The 19968-nt window shown below is 41.6% G+C and overlaps 1 protein-coding gene across 4 annotated transcripts in view; it reads left to right on the top strand.

Moving 5' to 3' along the window:
• KBTBD12 (kelch repeat and BTB domain containing 12) overlaps nt 1-19968 on the top strand; it is a 56389-nt gene that overhangs the window by 28561 nt on the left and 7860 nt on the right. For 2 of the 4 annotated variants that reach the window (XR_012996029.1, XR_012996031.1), the window contains 4 exons: nt 9688-10036; nt 14169-14240; nt 15114-15410; nt 18725-18969. Coding sequence is in view for 1 of the 4 variants with exons in the window: in XM_076346377.1 (XP_076202492.1) it covers nt 9688-9857 (170 nt within the window). In the remaining 3 variants the exon portion in view is untranslated. Of the gene's footprint in view, nt 1-9687; nt 12411-14168; nt 14241-15113; nt 15411-18724; nt 18970-19968 lie in introns of those variants that run through there. The other 2 variants (XR_012996030.1, XM_076346377.1) reach the window with 2 other exon arrangements.

The raw sequence follows: 19968 nt of genomic DNA, 5'->3' as shown, positions 1-19968 counted from the left end.
AGCACTGCTCCAATGGAAAGTCTTAGCCAATATATATAAGGGGCTGCAACCAGCTCCCTATATACTATAGATCTGTCCCCAACTCCCCAGCCTTAACTTGTCTTTGCATTTGCTCTTGATCCAGCAAGTTGGCCTACTAAGGATGTTGTTGCATCTTAATTTTACTCGTGTATGTGCCATGCTCTGTATGCCTTTCTGCATAAGTATTGACCTAAATGGATAGAGACCAGAGATGCTGTACACAAACACAAAGCTGAAAAGCAGCTGTCAACTGCTCAAAGGGCCTTAAATTTGGAGAAAAGATAAGTACTGCTCAACTACCATAGCTTCTGAGTCCCATATGACACTTGAAGTTTTGTGATGGCAGGATTCCTATCCCACATATATTGCCTCTCTCAAATCTTTGTCTGCTTGAAGGAGGACAAGTGGCACAGCCCTAACAGCATCCCCAGGAGCACAGGAAGAGAAATTACAGCTACTTAGAGTCTCCAAAGAGAAGGCAGCTTGACCAGCTGAGAGTAGAGTTTGAACAACGCAGAGCACAGTCTCTCTAAAGGATGAGTGAACTCCAAAATGTGTCCAAGCTTCGTCAAGAGAAAGCTTCCTCTGAACTGCAAGGAATGCTGTTCAACGTTGAGCTGTGTTGGTAAACACAGCTTGTAAGACTTCCCCTGCTGAGGCTTCCTCAATTTAGAAGCTTGCTAAAGGCCTGGCCGGGCAAGGGGATTAATTCAGCTGAAGTTTAGACACTTATCTGGAGTGCCTACACTAAGACCTTAGTGATGTCAGGTCCCTGCAGCATATGGAGAAGCACAGACACTTCCAGAGGGAGATCCAGGTCCTTGGTGCTTTAAATCTGCTCTGAAAGACCAGAAGGCAATTCAGAACCCCCAGGACCTCTCTTGTCTCTTAATGCTCCATGTTTTGATCAGGATATGAGGGATTCTAACCTGGCTTACCTAAGGCAAACACATCAGGAGCTTGGTGTCTATGGTCAGATGGTACAAACCACTGAGACCTCTGTGTTGTATCACTAGCTGACAAATATTGTATGTTCTTATGATCCTAAGTACCCAAAAAAATAACTTCTGCTTGATTTGAATTTGTTTCCTCCCTAGCAAGACTTGCAAAATTTCATCTGTAAGCCAGTAGTTTATACAAATTAGCTCATTTTCTACTAAAACTATTATGGCAAATAGGAACCATTAATCTGCTTGTCTCTGACACTCAGCTCATGTAGCCTAGTGTCATGAATGTTGCCTGTCATTTGTCAGCAATATTATAGCATTCATCGAGATGTTCAGAAATTTTTAAAATGGTTGGTTTTCTCCATTAGTTTATAGTTCTGCACAGAGTGAAAACATTAGCCGTAGTGTGAATGCTCAGAAGGAATCAATGCACAGTAGGCAGCCAGCTTTCTACTAATTGTTAAAATATGTTGCTGCATTTACTGCTGTAACTATGGATTTTAAACCAGCCTTTGCAGTCCGACTGTACAATGTTCTTGTTGACTTGTTTTATTTCCTTTGCCTTCACATAGAACTAAAACCTGCACCTGCGCAGGCTGACAGCTATTAACGTTAGCCCGTGCATGGCAGAAGCAGCCTCATTAGTGTGCCTCACCGAAGGAGGTGGTAAGCAGCCCTTCAGGTATGCAGCATTACACACTTATAAAAAGCCTGCCAGATTGCATCCCCTTTCTTTTTGACTGCTTCTGAGTATTATAAATATTTTTTTCTGGTGAAAATAATGAAGGCAAGGGTGTGTGCCTGTTTGCTGGGACTGTGTCATCTGCTGTCACTGGCAGCTTGTGGAGGCACATGTTTGTTGACTTTGCATTGTTGCTGCACAAATACGGATCTCGTAGCCTGTTTCTGGGGGCTGGGGCTTGTAGCCTTAGTTTCAGATTATAGATGTTGGTCCAACTGCCTGTCTCACCGATTTGAATTAATAAATTCAAATCCAGAGTTGATTTTTAACTTGATGATTTTAATTAGAATGCCATCTTTACTGTATACCTATGTAACATCAGCTGATGTGCAAGGTAAAGGGACAACCACCTCAATGCAAATAATAAAATGTTTAACAGGTCTGCTATTAGCAGCACATATCACTTAAAAGGTCTTATGATTTCATCAGCTAACAGCACGCTTGATGTGGAACTGTCTTTCTCTGAACTGGCAGTTTTGCCATCTCCAATGTAGTTTATAGCAGAGAAGATATATGTACTGCTTCCCTACTATATACGTTGAAAAATTCTGTAACGTGTTTAGCATCATGTGTGGGACCAGAGCTGCTCAACCCAGTTCTGTTATTTACTTACTGATACCAAGTAGACATTAATTTTTCACTTATGCGGTGTTACAGTCAGAGGAAGGGGAAAGGGAAGAAATGTCTATGAACTTGGAATGCAAGAATCTCAATTTTGTGTTTGCAACTGTTAGCCAAGATAGGTGATGGTGACACCGAGTCCTACGAGCTGTGTAATTCCAATTCTACAAAAAAAAAGATACGTACTTACCCTAGATTCATTTTCTGGCCTCTTCTTCCTCATTTACATAAACTGCAATCCATACATTGGAATAGAAGCAGCGCTGCTTGCGGCACTGCAGAACTGTGCAGTAATTACTGTACTCCAGCTGAGCTAATGAGTTTGTATCTCCACGCCATGCTCTCCTGACAGTGGACTATCTTAATAGTTATTTATTTTGACTAATCTCCTATAAAGGCTGTTCCCCCTAGTCTCCTCCATTATGTGATTTAGATGGAGAATATTTCTAGTGCTTGTTTTTTATTATAGTGGTTATGGAACATTACTGGAATCAAATTAAATTTAGACATATTAAGAAGTCTGGCACAGTAAATACTGCACTTGTGAAGTTTGGGGGTTGAAGGATTGGAACAAAACCTGTTTCTCCAGCACCTTCCCATGTTCCCAGCTAAATAAAGCAGAGGGGCGAACCCTGGGCTGCCTATCTGCAGCACTGTTTGTTTCCCTCTGTTAGAATTTACTGGGCAGCGATGAATAATTAAAGTTCTCCTGCCCACAGTTGTTACCATTTGAATAAATATTCCCACCAATGAAAGGGATTCAGGGTCCCTGCACTTCGCTCAGCATAGAAATCTGCTTGCGGCTGCCCGCTGCACCGCAGGCACTGCCACATCTCTCCAGCCCGCATGCCGAGTCCACCCCAAAAAATGCTACTCGACCTTTTGCCTAATTCTCCCCAGCACTGGTGTGAGCTGCCAGGCTGCTGTCAGGAACCGGCATGCGGGAGAGACCTCCCCAGCTTGCTGCCTTCCCAGGGAGGGCTGCCCATTTACCCCCTGCTCATTAGCTAGAAACTCGCTACCATAAATAAGGCCAATACAGGTCAGGGGAATTGCTGGGGAGCAGCACCTGCTCGTTTCAGATCTGAATTTGACCCAGTAGCTGACAGCACAGTATTAGTAATTCAGTCATGCTTCTTACTAAGGCTCATTTATAGTTTATAAAGGGTTAATGAATGATTAATAGATATTTTAATGCATTTTAATTAATTGCTGAAGAGGTCAATAGGTTGTTTAGAAACATGGCTTGTAGCCATGTATGACATCTTCTATTGTGTTCATAACTGCCTGTCATGCATACAGTCTAAACATGCTTTATATCCTCTATTAATAATGTATTAACCCATTGTAAGGCATTTAGAAACAGTATCTTAGCATGGTCTGAGACCAGTAATTCTTATTCTGGTCTTGCAGTTTTCACTCAATGAATGGTGCATTGACTTCAAGAGCACTGATCCTGCTGCCACCGTAATCTGGGAACCTGCTATCACCTGCAGCTCAAGCAGGATCAGTGCTTGTAAGATTATGTCTAAAGGAGGCCTTGCCTATGAACAACAGGCAAAATCTGGAATGATTTTAAAAGCTGAAGTAGCTGGATCAATCCCAAGAAAAACAATTGAAGTAACTGAATTAGAAGTTCCTTCCTGTAGACCATCCCCTTCTTTATATATATATTTTAAAATTTTAATATATATTAATTTGTGAGTGAATGGGTGGATCAGTGAAACTATGGTCCTGAAGAATTACGAGCAAGAGGATAAAGGTCCTGTCTATGAGAGTGAATATCTTACCTTGCTCCACGCAGGTGCTCTGAAAACAGTAAGCTGCCACAGTTGTAAATTCAAGCCCCAACCTGCCTCCCAGCTTTCGCTGTGTCTGGTGGGATACACTGCCTTGATACTTAACATCACGAAGGCTGGCCAGCATGTTAAACAGCCAAGCCAAGTTCCCTCTCCTGTGTATTCTCTGCCTGCTTCTGCCCACAGGCATAGATGATGGATGTACTTGACCCCACAAGGGGTGTTCGCTGTGTTATGCTAGCAAAGCTGGTAGAGTTAGGGGGCAGCTCACATACGCAAATGGGATTGAAGGCCACAGACTTGATGAACTTATTCTTTTTCCTACTGCAAATGAGGAGCCAGGACATCTGGTGGTAATAATCTAAATGCACTTTTATCCCATTGCAACACAAACATGAATTCCCAAGTTACCTAACTCCACATCATGTAATTATAAAAGCAGCTATTAGTGGCAAGGAAGATAAGTAGCAGAGGCTAGTCCCATATGTTTAAAATCATTCTCTGGTACAGATAATGGCACGCAAAGCCAGATACAAACCAGCAGTGGAGGATGAACTGCTTCAAGGCAGCTCTGGGGTGGCTGTTAGGTGAGAAGAACTGGGGAAGCCAGTGAAAGAAACACCTGACTAAACATTTTGGGGACTGTTGGGGAACTGGCAAGCACTTTGTGGTGTTCAAGTGCTTTTTTCCATGGAAAGCACAGAGCAGACAGCAGTTTAACCACTACAGGTTTGGTGTCTTTTTTTATAAACTGATTTATGGCGAAAGAAGATAGAGCACATTAGGAAACCACGAACTGGAAAGGAAAAGGTGCTGTGACAACCTGAGAACCAGCAGGAGCTCAGGCAAGTAGCCTGTGCGAGGGTGTCCCAGGGCACAGAGCTCTTGGGCGAGGACAGATGTGACACTGAGACTACCCCCCACTACACAGTGTGGTTGTGTGCTGAGGTACCTGGCCCTGCTCTGGATAAACTTGCTTAGGTACTGCGGGCCATATAACAGTACGTCAATGTAGCTATGCCGCAGCTAGTAGGCTGGTGAGCTTGTCCAAAACTACTTTGGATATCTGCCCTGCACTGATGCAGAGGCGTTACGACTTGTGACTTGGCACGTGCTCTCACTATCTCCAGAACTCTGTTTCCTCATTCATAAGATGGAGGCAAATATACCAGCCGGTGTCAGTGGGCTTCTACAAAGAAATAATGAAATATTGACCATATTTCAGCAAACTTGCCATAGATTTAACTCCAGTGAACTAAAATTCAGCATGAATTTTTTTAGTTCAATGCTCGGGACACTAAACAGGCTCTAGTAGAGTGAATTTATTTGTATTGGTTTACAAACGTAATAGCTGCATGGTTAATAGTCCTGGATGACCTATAGATTTTTCTACCTGTTAAGCATGTTGCTTAATTCTTCTACATCTGCCTCCCTTTAACCCTCCCAACCCAAAACCAAATAATTGTGTCTGAATGTTCAGTTCCAAATAGGAAAGAGAAAGCAAGGTCAAAAAAGACCAAAAGTGGTAATAAATACTATATTCACACAGAAAGTTGTTCCTCCCTCCAACCTCCAAATCACAAATAGAATGCAGTTCAAAAAAAAAAAAAGAAGAAAAAGCAGATCAAATATTTATGTTGCCTGAAGTCATACTGGGGGTCTTTTCAACAACGATTCATCCTGATTTATGGTCAATCCTGATTCAAATGACATGAGAGAACTTACAGCATAAAATGAAGTCTGCCTATATTTGGGGAGTGAATTGTATTTGAAAATAAACTTTTTAAAGAGAAAACATGATTGTGTATATGGAGTGCAGGCAATCACTGAAAATTAATATTTTTGTTGTTTTTTCTGCACATTCAAAGAAAAATTTCATATGAAAAATTGTGGGAAAGTGTTTTGTTTACAGAGCAGAATATAAAAGATAATTTAAAGATTAGACTCATTTTGCTTTCAGACTACTATATTTGCATATATGAAATATGATTTTAGCATTTATAAATTAAACATTTTCAGGTATAACTCAAGTTCTTTGACTGGGAAAAGATGGGTTTGTAGGCTCAGTGTTAGCCTTCAGTCTGCACTTGTACCTCAAAAAGGCATAACTATACCAAAAGAGCTCTGATTTTCTTTTAACATACCACAATTCCTTGTGGGGATAAATCTATGCTGGAATTAATGTTCCCTATGCTGGTTTAGCCTTTTCCTTTCCTGAATAAGAATAAACAATGCTGCTATAAACACTGTTTTACTGCTTGAAGAGGATCTGCATTAGGGCTAGGTTTGTACTACCTGAATAATTCTAATATAAAGTGGTTTAACTTCCATGCAGAAAAACATAGCGTAAAGAAAGTTTCTTAAAACTTCTCACAGTTAAACAAGAATGTGCAGAAAAATACTGCCTCATTTTGTAGAAAAAATGAAATCATTTGGAAAGGAGTGCAATCCTTTCATTAGGTAAGGGGGTTGTCTGGTAAGTGATGCAGAATAATGCTATGTGTGGCAGGGAGTTCTGTGGGGTGGCTTTTTAAGCAGGTAATCTGTGTAATACAGCCAATTTCTTTTTGTAGATGTCATTATTCTCCTGTAAGCAAAATTGGCTGCTAAGGTATTGCCTTAAAAAAAAAAAATTGGAATTAAATAAGGTGAACCAATGAGGCAGAATCTGGAATTACTTGCACCTTCAGCCTTAAAACTGTTTATTGGGATTAAAGCCCAAATCCAGCATTACAGCCTGGAATCAAAGGTGCTATTCTCTTTTCTATTGTCCTAACCAAGAAAAATAAATGAAAAAAAAAAAAGGCTTAAGAATTGAGGTGTTTTAGCTCATTTCTCTTTTAAAAAGAAAGGGGGGATGTAATTTTTTACTGAGGTATGACTGTATTTTGAGCAGTGCTTTTTCCTCACGTGAACTTTCTCATCCAAAGGGTGCTGCTTCCTTTCATATTAAACAAGATAAGACTAGAGAAATGATTGCTTCCCTTATTCCAAAACATAGTCTCTTTATCTCCCAAGGGTTAAGAGTTAGCTAACTCTCCATGTGCTGGAAAGAATTTGTAGAGTGGAACAAAACCAGTTACAACATCCCACAGAAAAGGGAAACAAGGGACACTAAAGGCTCTGAGTCACCAGGGTCAGGAAAAAACACAGCAAGGCTTGTAAGGAAGGGTTGCTGAATCTGCCTTTGATGTTTTAATTATGATTTTTTTTTTTTACTGAAGTGTTGCAATCACCCACAGAATGTCTCAGTTCCAGTATTTGATTTTTTTCCTCCAATTGTCTCATTTTTGTCACCATCCATGCCAAAGAAAATCCAGGCATAAAAATTTATTGCATAAAGAAGATGATCTAATAATAAATACAGGGACTGGAGCCTCCCCTGTCACAGCTTAGGTCTGTTTGTGTCTCTGTATTTGGCTCTTAGGAAAAACCTGTTCACTCTTGTAGGGTCATATAGAAATGAGCTCTTTGCTGATACTGGCACGTGTTATTTGTTTGCAGTTTGTCAGTCATGCCTTCTCTCTTCACATGTAACTGGGGTTTTTAGCAGTTTGCTGTCTTCTCTCTTGGATGGGTGCAGCTTTCCTATGTATTGTTATTCTCCTTTAATATCCAGGTTCAATAAGCAAACCATCATGACTATTGTTTCACTTTCTGTGAACAGCAGAAAGGAATGGAACAAGGACTGTTCAGATGAGGCTAAATCCTGAAATCTTGCCCAAATTTTATTCCAGCAAGCTCCTAGAGATCTATGAAAGTCCCAGAGGTCTGGGTTTGGGCCAACAAAAATTATGCCACAATTAATTGTGACACAACTGAGAGGAAAATGAGTACAGGCTGTGGACTGTGGGGTAGAAACACTGTGCTGTGCTCCTCTATCAGGTGAGAGGGGGGGCAGAGATGGTGAATAGTTGGTGAGTGGTTTCCTTAGATAAACATGACAAAAATGTGCAGAAATTTCCATAAAGCTGAGACATCCACAACTCCTGTGCATGTGCAGGACCTGCAGTAAACACAACTGTCCTGAATCAGCTCAGCAAAGAAACCGATCCTGGGAGGGGAAGAAGTCTTGTTTCCATCTGACCTCCCCACAGCCTGAAGCTACTTGCAGAGGAGCCCTAGGGGTATTTTAAATCCCATGACACTACGTCATCATAACATCAACACCAATTTTGCGTGGAACCTAAACCATGACAGCGCTATCTCGGGGGTACTAAACTCCCAGGGTTGCTGTCCTTTGGAGGAATGTGGTCTGTGTTTCCAACATGAGAAACAATACATGCCTCTGGATGCTCCTTCTGTATTTCACTCTTTTTTCCCCTTCTTCAATCCTTTGCTGTCGGTTCCGCAGAAGGGCAGTGTCCAAACAATGAGATGCAGTCAATAGATGTGAAGGATAGGGTTGTTTGTCTTTTTTTTTTTTTAAAAAAAAAAGCTTTCTAGAAGGGATAGCTGAGTGGGAACCTCAGCCTGGACCCTGTAAAGTTTAGCCTGTCACCAGTCTTTCAAGACTCAATAAAACAGTGTTGAGTATTCAATGTTTCTTGCTATGATGGTTCTTATCCCGGTACTTGTGAAGTGTCTGTGCTTGGAAATCTCTGAGACCTGGCTTCTAAAACATCTATCCAGAAATTCATCAGAAGGAAGCTGACAGCAAAGCACGTGCATGTCCTCAGCTCAAAGTAAGAAAAGTTTAGACTAAGGTTACTTGCTGCGAGAAAGCAACTTTAAGATGAAAAGAAAAAGTGAGCAGAAATGAAAGACACTTTTATTTTTAGGAGAGAACTTGGCTTTGGGTAACAACTGGTGAGTTCAGGACTTTTGTTAGCAAAGAAAGGTTTTGCGTTCTTATAAGTTTACTATAGCACTGCTGGTTGACAACTATGGTTCTCTGCTGCATGGTGATTCTTTCATTATTTTTTGTTAGTCTCGGTAAAAAGCTTCTTGTCTCAACATTGGCTGTGATTTAATGGCATTCTTCTAACCTGACCGTTCGCGACAAATTCCTCAGCACTTCAGAACAGCTAAAGTACATTTAAAGCCCTGGAGGTGTCTTTCTGTCTTTATTTCTTCCCAAATCACAGGATGTCCAGACTTCGCACCCAAGAAAAGCCATAGTTTTGGAGTGCTTCCAGGAGCCTGAGAGCTGCATTTTAGTCGGGGCAAAGAAAAGACAACATATTGCATGTAGGCATACTCATTAACAATAGGCAATACTCTGTCTCTAGAAGATGAGCATTTGACAATTGATTGCACAATGAAATGCCACCTGCATACTTGTACCAAGATGGAGCACTTCATGCTTTTGTCCCTGCAGTTGCACCTGGAGCCCAGAGTGTGAGGACTGAATACACCGTGCAGATCTCCATCTGCACTATTTCATTTGCTATATGCTGACAACTCGCATGCTCTTTGAACAGTGTAGCTGTTAGTACCACAAAAATTACCTTTTCATTGCCACCTTACAGAAGGGTGATAATAATAACCGCACAAACCTCTCTGATCCTGTTTGACTTGACTCCTGATGCCTGCTGTTGTTGCTTCTGTTTTGCAGCTCGTCATGAAGTCATCATCAAAGAGATCCTTGAGCTGGATACATGGGAGAACCAGTGGAACGTGGTGGCCATCAACGTCCTCATGCACGACAGCTATGATGTTTGCCTTGTTGCTAGGCTGAACCCACGGGATCTTATCCCTCCTCCCCCGGATTTAGTGGACCAATAGAAGTTCAGTGACTCTCAGTGCTTTCAGATTCTGCAGAAACTGAAGAATTTGGAGAGACAAATGCTGCATTGGCTCTGGATGACAGCTGAGTCCTGTGGAGAGGAGCCGGCAACACATGCTTAAGGACAGAATTGCCTTTGAGCTGCGCTTCTCAGACGATGCTTAATTGGCTAGTGCTGGTACTCTGGACTTTTGTGATTGACAGTTGAGGTTGCCCAGCCTTTGTGTGTGGCTCTTTGTCTTCCATCTGGCTGTGCAAGCTCCAGTGTTGGGTGCAGCCTGGGCTTCTGAGACCCTTTGCCTCACAGGCACAGTGGCAGCCCAGGGCTCATTTCACAGCAGAGCATGACATATGAAGGAAAGCTCTAGCCAGGGAAATCCCTCCTTTGCTGTTCATACCACCTGGTTCTACTAAGCTACCGAGGAGGCTAAGAAATATATTGTCAGCTGATGAAAACCAGTCCAGCTGTACCAAAGGGCCAGACTGTACTTGACTGATGCAGGAGCAGAGGGAAAACAGAGAAGAGCCTTTGTTTGTTTTAAACAAAAATCCATTAGCCAAGGTTCATTAGCCAACTACACCAGCTACTGCAAACATTACCTAACCCACAGACAGGACAGTCAAGAGATCCTGTCTTTGCCAACAGAGCTGAGCCTGTGCTCGTAGAAAACTAGTCTTTTGGCAACAAGTCACAAGCGAGTCTTCCAGCAGGGTTAGTAGGCAGTCTGTACCAAAGACAAGAAGAATCCTAAACTTTCACATAGATCCTACCTGTTACAAGGTCTGGTGTGACCAGAACCTTAAAGCTCAGCTAGAAAACCCTCTTCCTTTGAGAGATGGAGAAAGGGATGTAAACTAAAAAGTTATAAATGAGACCAGTATTATCTGCATATCAGCTCTGCAGCTACAGGGAAAGGATAGATGTGCTAAACAATAAATGTTTATATAACAGTAGCTGTTTTTATAGAAGTAGCTTTAATGAAGTAGCATAAGGTACATTCTCTACCAACAGAACTGGCTATAATCACAGGGAAGAGGAATAATTCAAACAGTGTTTCTTAAGGCAGTGTTAGCCTTTATAAGGCTTGAAGACAGTAGGTTAGAGAGAAAATTGTTATCAGTACTGCTATCCCATTTGAATTACCAATAACTATTCATCAGTTCTCTGGTGCCTACCTTATAGTGTATCTGTCTGTCACTGCCTGGGCAGTATGGACAAGAGAACTGGAAGTCTCAGTTGTGCTCTTGGGCCGAAATTGCAAATGATAGTATGCTGCAATGCAGAGTGAATGTCAGAGGCAAACACTAAGAGTAAACTATGTTATAGTACAAGAACGATCATTGTCAGCAAGGAGTTGCTTTTGATGGCTACAAAAGCAGCAACAAAACTGGAAGGAAATAAATGGCAAAGAAATGAGGGAATCCATTAGGTAGTTCATCCATAGTTACTTGCAGGATTTGCACTTCAGAGCATCTCCATTTTCTTTTTCAATCGTGTTTTAGGCTGCAAAAATGCCAGTTGGGGTTTTCTGGGGGTTTTTTTTGCCTGCAATGTTTATGGCAGAGAGAGGTGGAGAGAATAACCCAAAAGCCCTTTCCCAATTCTGACTTTTCTGATTCATGAACTATTCTCTAAAATATCCAGTGGGAATATTAAGCTGTCATATAAAAACAATTAGCGGGAAGGTCACTAAAGTTTACCTGATAACTACAGCAGGACACTGAGGACTGCTCAGACAATAAGGGAGCTGGTGGGGGGAAACTAAGGAAAACATGTAGAAAAGGAGTAAATCTGTGAGCCTTACAGCTAATCTCTTGTCTCCCTTTATGTTTCCCAAGTAGAATGAGTGTCACAGCCTAAACACATACTCTTGTGTTTGTATCATTTCTGTATCATCCAGTCATTCTTTTTTCTTTCCGTTGTTCATATGTAGGTCATCATCTGTCTAGAACAGTGTTGTCACAACCATGAACTTCAGTGGTACAAATCAGCGACCAGTTCCTAGAGTCTTAACCACTCTGGTCACTAAATGCAGTTGTAGGTATAAGATCAAGGAGGCAAACTCTGCTTTAATATGGTTTTAAAGAAAATCAGTAGAACGTTCTTCCAATTAACCATCCAATACTGGAAACTTTTTTTTAACTTTCGTTGTACTGGAAAGTAAAGGTAATCTTGTTCTAATTTCTCTACAGAGCTCTCAAGGCAGGTGGAAGCAATGCTCTTGAGCATCAGTTAAGTGTTTCCTTGTGAAACTCCAAGTTCTGCAACTGTATCTACTGATTTTGCTTCTTTCACCTTTTTTGTTTTATGGAAGAATGTTTTAAAGGGTTTTTTTTTTTCTTTGGTCTCTGCTCTATGGTCTATTCCTGACAATTCAAATCCTCCTGCGGTTTAAAGCCTGAGTTAATCTACTGGCTTTCACTCTCTGAAAGACAGTCTACTTGGAGTATTTCAAGGAAAGAAAGGAGACTTTTGCAGGCTTCCATTAGTCATATTCGAACACATATGTGGAACACAGCTGAGACTCCTCTATTAAACTTTTATTCCAGTAGTGAGCTGGCTGTTTCTTTCCCACTTCATATGTTTTGCTTTTTAGACTGCTATTTAATGAGCTGGATGGAAGGAAAGTATGTACTCTGAGAAGGTCTGTCTTGATAACCGAGGAGAGTAATTGCATATGTTTTATGTACTGACCTTGCAATCAGCTAGCTTGAGCTGTAGTGGGCAGTTAACAGGTTTTTCTTTGTGCACTCGTAGCAAGTGACCTGCCGTCGCGTGCACCGAGCATTGTGTTTCCTGCTGCCCACAGGGTCTGACTGTGAGCGGGGACTCTTGCGTGTCCGTGTCTCTCAGTTTCTGCCCAAGTCCAAATGTCTAGCACTATATATCAAGCAGGGAATTGTCGTCTTCTGGATTAAATCTCTAGAACGGGGACACTAAGTTCTACATTTTGTGTGGGCCCCGTGTAGTTCATGGTTTGCCCTTGGGGCAACTACAATTTCTAAACCAATACTTGGAAATGAAAACTTGACTGAGGAAGGAAGGAAGAAGCAGAAAGCACGCTTATTGAGAGGTATAGATCTCAGCCAAAATCCTTCTGAGAGTATACAAATGCTGCATGTCTGATATGTCCATGAGTAGTCTCGCATTGCTGGGAAAGTCCTTAAGAGTCTTAATTTCTTCTATTACAAATCCTGATGCAAAAAAAATAATATTACAGAATATGCATTCTCCAAGCTTGTGAGTTTCACTGAAATAATCATTTACTTCAGCCCCTTTCTGTCCGAGCAGTAGTTAGCCGAGCTTTAATCAAGGCTGTCTTGACATCATCCATAATTCTAAAATGCAAACAAAGCAGCGCTGGCAAGCTACCGCCTATTTAAATGAATGGGGGGATTATTAAGCAAAGGCATACGCTTCAGTTTCACTTGCAAGGCTGAAGTACATCACTAGTTGCCAAATATGAACAAAAATGTTGGAGAGGTAGCTGGTCATGTGGCACACAGGGAGTAAAGCAAAAAAATGAAATGCTATGAAAAGCTAATTGAAGCTCTCCATTTTTATCTCCATCTAATGTTTTATTTTGAAATTGTCCATGTATAACTGATTTCATAAGGATCCCTGTAGATCTCTCATCTGTTTTCATACATGTGGTCATAGGAACTGTCCACATATGTAAACCATCAGGCATCTGACTACTCACCCTCACATACCACTACTGTGATTACCTGTGGCTCAGTCCCTGCCCGTGCCAGGCAAACACACACATTTTGCTTGTGTGCAATATTGAAATTTATGGGGCAGTTTCTGTATTGTGTTCCAGCTGTATTGTGCCACTTGGGAAGCCTTGATTTGCCAACAGAAAATTGCCTTGGTGCACACAGAGCTGTCAACTCCTCTACCAGCACTCCCAAATATGCTCCGGGTAAGAGGCTGAGGGAGCATCAAAACCGAGAGACTGGCAGCAGAGATGAGAGGTGCTCCCAGAATGTTACAACATGCAGCGGAGCCAAGGTGGGGTGGAACGATCCTGCCCATCTCTTCCTAGGGAGGGTTCAGATGTAGAAGGATTTGGTCCTGGATCTTCATCTTATATTTTTTCCTCTACTTGAAATGTGTCATGAGATCCTTGATCATCTGAAAAGCAATGAAAACAAATGCTAGAATAATATGTATTTTTTTTAATGTTAAAATATTTTCATGAAGATCTATATTGTTTTTCTGCTGATCTGGAAGACAATGACATTCTTTTAATAAGCTGTTTACCTAGTGATTGCTATCTTAGCTACAGTGACGGTCTCTTTCACAGGCTGCTCTCCTAATGGATTATGTAGCTCTTCTGAAAATTTGTTTCATGAATCACAATGCTTTGAATCACCAGGTCAGAATTTCAGTTACTCTGTTGCAAATTTCTGTGGCTCTCCCTGAAGCTTTTCAAGTGGACTCTAGCTTCAGCTTCAAAGAAAAGCTATTTCACCCCCAGTTGTGCTCAGCTGGAACTAGTACATTTGCAATTTACTATCATTTGACATGTAGAGGTTGAAAGCAAAGGAAATATTGGAAAATGGCTAAAATATACATAGAATGCATGTGGAAGTACACTTCCCTTCCTTTCTTGGCAAATACGTCCTCTGTGTTTACTGCCCTGCCTGGGTGTCTGATGGAATGATTTACTAATAACCTATGATTGCAGCCACAGTGAAGGCCATGCCGGGGCCACGTGTTTGTGCTGCCAGAGCAGAGAGAACCAGCACGGTGCAGAGCTGCGGCTCCTGACGGGCTGGTCTGCCTCGCCACAAGAAATTACCTTCAAACAAAAATGCATTTAAGTGTTCCAGGATGTATACTCCTATGTGTTTTATATACATATGTATAACATTATTTTTAGAAGTTCTTTACTGACAGCAGTAAGATCCTTTTTTTAACACATACCTGGCAACTCTGTCTTCTGCATAGCTCATCAAAGTACTTCAAAAAAAGTGCTGGTCTTTAACTATATGGAACTATTCCAGGCTTCAAGTCAAAAAGAACCTTAAATTTCTTGTTGAGCTAAGGAACAACTCAGGAAATCTTATAGTCCTCACCTATGTCTCCTTCCTTCTCCAATTTTTTGCTGGCTGTAGCGCTCCCCTCAGAAGCTCAGAGTCCTCTTGAAAGCTTTGTGCAAGTCTGTTCTGTTTCTCTTCCCCTAACCCCGTTTCTGCCTCAGCGCACTTGTCTGACCAGCCCTTAAACTCCTTCTTTTCCCCTTCAGTTCCCCAGAAGATGGGAACAGCCACTCGGGGTGTTCACCAGGCTCCAGACTTCTCAGAAGCCTATCGCTCCAGCAACAAATCAGCTTTGAAGGACAGAAGGAAGACCATACCAGCTCCCAGGATTTGAGGACACTCATCTTTGAGCAGGTTCTAGCCCCAGATTCTGTGATTCAGTGTTATTGCAAATAAAACCTGCGGGCTCTGCAATGTCACTGGTCCTCTGGCTACGGCCGGGGTTGGAAGGCAGGTGACCTGCATTCTATTTAGTCTTGCCGCTGTCTCGCTGCGTGATGCTGGTAAGTTTGACATTAAATGCCTTGCATACTGTGCGTGCCATAGCTGTAACGATTGCAGGCACAAGCCGTTATCGTTATCTCTGATTCCTGAACACTAGTTGCTACAAAAACTGTCTGATGCACAGAGGGAGGCGTCTTCATTATTGCATTATAGCTCACGTCTTAAAGCCAGGTTCTCTCCTGCAGTTTCAGTCAGGCCAGGTTTTGCTAAAGAACCTGGTCTCTAATTTATTAGGTTTTAGTATTGGTATTTTTTTCTCAACTTTGTCCTTTTCTAGTCATTCTTTTAAGAAAGCAAGTGACTTCACCAGTTTTTCTGCGAAATGCATTATCCAAACTGGCCTCCCGAGGCCGCTGGCTTTTCATTATCAGGGTCGAAGTACAGCCACTAAAGTGCCAGTCAGCTGCACTACTTTATTTTCTCTTTCACCAACTTCATAGTAGAGGAAATGTATTTCATACATACATACAGTAATGTGAGAGGAAACCACTTCCCACATACACAAATTCCTGACTCATTCCTTTCAAACGTGGCTGAAACAACTGCTGAATCCTAACATAAAAACCTGTCATACCCATTCAATAGGCTTTTCCAGGCTTTCCAGTATGAGGAGGAGGATCACAGGGAGATGTCTTGTAACTAGAGAACAGGTTGGAAATTTGAACCTCTGGGGTTTATTTCCAGTTCAATTACTCTGTTTACTGGTCTTGGGCATCTGGTCTCTGCGTCTAGGTTCACCCATGTAAAATAGTTATAACAATACATCTCTACTCATTTTGTGGGTCTGCCTTGCTGTGTTTTTAGACGGGGTGGCTCACAGATGTCTGTAATGTTATGCTGAGATCCAGAGATCAAAAAGTGTTATACAATGGTAGAATAATAACATTATTGCAGTGCTGTCATCTCCCTGATTTTTGGTAACACACTTGTCCATAGCATTCAGAAACTGAGCCTTCCTGGGAAAGGAGAGGCTGGATGTTTGCAGCTAACCAGGGTATTTTGTTTACTCCTTCATAGAAAAGCAACAAGAGATATCTAATTGTGTGATATGTTAAGTAGAAGAAGAAATGTAAGGCTTCTTGCATGTGCCTTCATAGCTAGTCACACTTCTACGCAGGCAGAACTAATCTCAGCAGATTGAGAGGTCACTAATTGAGGCTAAATTTGAACAGTAGTAATTAGAAGAATGAGTGAACTGTATTTTTCTTAAAGCAGATTTGATGTAATAAATTGTGCCGCTTAGATAGCCACAGTTGCTATGAAGCAAAAAAGAGAAGGTGCTTTACAGAAGTGTGGTAGATTTACTGGGTAAGTGAGACCTGAATTTAGACGACCTACCACAGCTTTGACAGGAAAGCTTCAATTCTCTGGGGATTCCCCTAACAAATCTGTGATGCATTTAACTAGCCACTAAAAGGCACTATTGCATCCAAGGAATCACCTACAGAATATGCATAAGAGCATTTTAGGATATTGCCAAAGTGTAAACAATGTGGCATCTACTTTCTGAGTTACTGAATTGTTACTAGGGATTGTGTTGCCTTCCCCACCAGTGTGCATGAGTAAATAATCTTAGTTGAACTGACAAGTGATTTATAATACTTACTGACAGGTAATTTATAATACATAAGGCCTGAGATTCCAAAAATCTTTTGGGTTAAGACAAGTTTTGCAGGGTAGAGAACGTTTGTTACTAAGCAGACAGTGAGATATACCGGCATTTCGCTGCAGTTAAAAAGCCCCAACAAAACAACAAAATAAATAAATGCAGTTATTTTGCAGGACAGCACTGGTCAGAAAGCTGCCTAATTGCTTTGTTTCCTTTTAATATGTTAGACTGGAAGCCTGTGTGCAACAGCTCATTGGCAACCTTTAAAAAAATCAGTTCAGAGAGAGTTACACAATAAAAATAAAAAATAGGACAGATCCTTCTCACACACGCAGTAGTGTAAGTCAAGTATAGCTATTTTTTAAGTCAGTGATGAAACAAAAGTGTGAGAAGATGCTGAGACCTAAGACCTACCTAAAAATCTCTCTCCACTCAGGGGGAGGCTCACAGTGTTAGGATTTCACCCTTCTGGTGAGGATGAAAAGGCCGCAGAATGAAAGATGAGATGTGATAGACTAGTAATGGAGACCTAGACCTTTCCTTCTAGCCATAAGGTCAGATATAGTGCAGGTCAAGAGCTGCTGAAAGTTACTGCCTGTAGATGGCTGTGTACCGACCACTACTAAGCACGTTACTATATGGCAATCCCGTATCTAGTGGACAGAGAATCAAGCTGCTAAAAAAAACCCCACCAAACATACAAACAAAAAAACCCCACCACCTTATCATGGCTGGCCTCCCTGCTGGGACCCTGAATAGCAAGGCCAAGTCTAAATAATCTGTAATATTCACCTTCCAGTCTCCAGATGATTCCTGTTAGCAGCGTTAAAGATACCAGGCAAAGGAATTTTGCACTAGTTTTGTCTACACCCATGAGAGGGAGAGATACCACGAAGGTTTAAGGGAAGTCAAACCGAGGCAGTGGTGGAGAGAAGGGGAAGAACTCGCAAACCAGCCTCGTGTTTAAGACCATTTCAGATGTGTCTGTTCCATTTCTTCCTCATTCTGCGCCTACTCTCAGTTAATTCACTGCAGCAATACCTCATTAAAAACAAAGGGAGCAGTTCTTTGTTTAAAGTCGGTTCAAATCCTACAGGAAGAAAGCCCATATTTAATCTAGGTCCCAAATGTCATATCAGACATTTCAGTGTCCACCATTTGTGTATATTTTTCTACATGCTCCCAGAATGACAGGCTAGATGCTCAGACTGCTATCTCTGTAAGCTCTCTCTGAGATAGTGTTTGAATTCTACTCTTGATTACAATGACAGTCACCCAGAATAGGACAGCATCTACCTAACCATGTTCCCCAAAAAACCAGATACCCTTTGCATTTCCTAGAAGGCAAACCAATGGAAGGACTGATCTTGCTACGTATTATATGCAGAGATGGCTATGACTACTCTAATGCAAACAGAAATAACGACATGCCTAAATCCATAGTCCTCTTAAACAGCCAAGATTAAAATTGCAATGGTGAATATTGCACTCTGTGACATTTGGTGGCATGGGCTCTGTCTTCCTTTTTGCCTTTAAGAAGGATCAGAGCAAAGGACTCTACATGGATCTTGTCCCACAGAATTGTACTAAGCTGTGTGCTATTCATAGGACAGGCCTTTCCAGATTGCAGTGAAGTCTTAAATTCCAGCTTATATTCAGAAGATACAAAGGTTAAAGGGTTCTTAATATGCTTATTCCTTGCAGCATCCTTCAGTAATGATGCCTTTCAAGATTGTGTTGCCCACTTAACTACTTAAACAGTCTACAACAACAAAGTGCACAGGGAAAGGTAAGAAGACAAAAAAGTAAAAAGAAAAGTGGCCTTTAAAGGTGTCTGATAGATTCCAGCTCCTCTCTTCTGTCAGCTGAGACACACCTGCACTTAGGTGTATGTTGGTAGCAAAGCTATAGCCATATTGCAGTTGTGAGATGTGATTTTAAGCTGAATGGATGTACCCAAGCCAGATCTAATGATTAGCAATGAAGATTCAATAGTCCAGGTGTCAGCTGCCCTAGCAATTCAGTGTGATGTCTAGCTGGCTTGGACAGCCCATGCTGAAGCCCAAGCTGTTGTGTGCTCACTGCTCATTAATTATCAGCCTCAAATAAAGCTAACTAAGGTATTCACTCACGTTGCAGTCAGAACTCCTAAACGAGTATGAAAAAGACTAAATCTGTAGTTCAGCTGCAGAACTTGAAAAAGTCTTTTGCAGCCAGATCGTTTCATAGTCCATGTTGCCATGAAGCTACGAAATTGCCTATACTGGCACAGCACAAAGAGAGGCATAGAGACAGGAACAAGTGCCCGCTAATGGGTGTGTGGTACGGCAGCTGCTTGTGCCAGCACTGCCGCTTGAAAATTCACTCATCAAACTGTGCCTTAATGCACCAGCATTCACCTCAGCTCCGAAGCTAGCCCACTGTAAGGCCTGCTCTTTGGAGTGCTTTAAGGGGACAAATAGTCAAAGGCTATACAAAGATTGATAATTGCTGCAAAGCCTTGTCATGACTCATGCATTAATAGCTTACTGCTTGATGGCTTCTCATGCTCTTATACAAAGATGCCAAATAGCATATGAACAAAACCATGGGAAACGAAGTTCACCCTCTTTCCAGTATTCATAGCTGATAAAACCTTCCTAAAGGTTCTCGTTAAGTACTTTTCAAAATGGATTAGGAATCCACCCCTGCCCAGCGTTGCAGCATGGAGCAGTCATCTGATGCACGAAATAACAGTTATCTTGCTGGGAAATTTGCTGTACTAATGCTGCTGTCTTAAGCAGCTCAATCTTTAATCTGATTTCTTTGTTTCTTATTTCAGGCAAGCTGCTGTAACAGAAATGTTCAGTAAAAACTGCTAAGCCACTTGGCGTGTCTATAAAACTCAGGCGTGTTAAATATTCTCTTGCTCTTTCCAGTTGGCCAGGATCCTGCTCACTTGCCTTTAA

Source organism: Aptenodytes patagonicus, chromosome 8, assembly GCF_965638725.1.
Source record: "Aptenodytes patagonicus chromosome 8, bAptPat1.pri.cur, whole genome shotgun sequence".
Classification (NCBI taxonomy): domain Eukaryota; kingdom Metazoa; phylum Chordata; class Aves; order Sphenisciformes; family Spheniscidae; genus Aptenodytes; species Aptenodytes patagonicus.
Note: the sequence above shows the minus strand (reverse complement) of the source record. Positions and strands in the feature narration are given on the sequence as shown.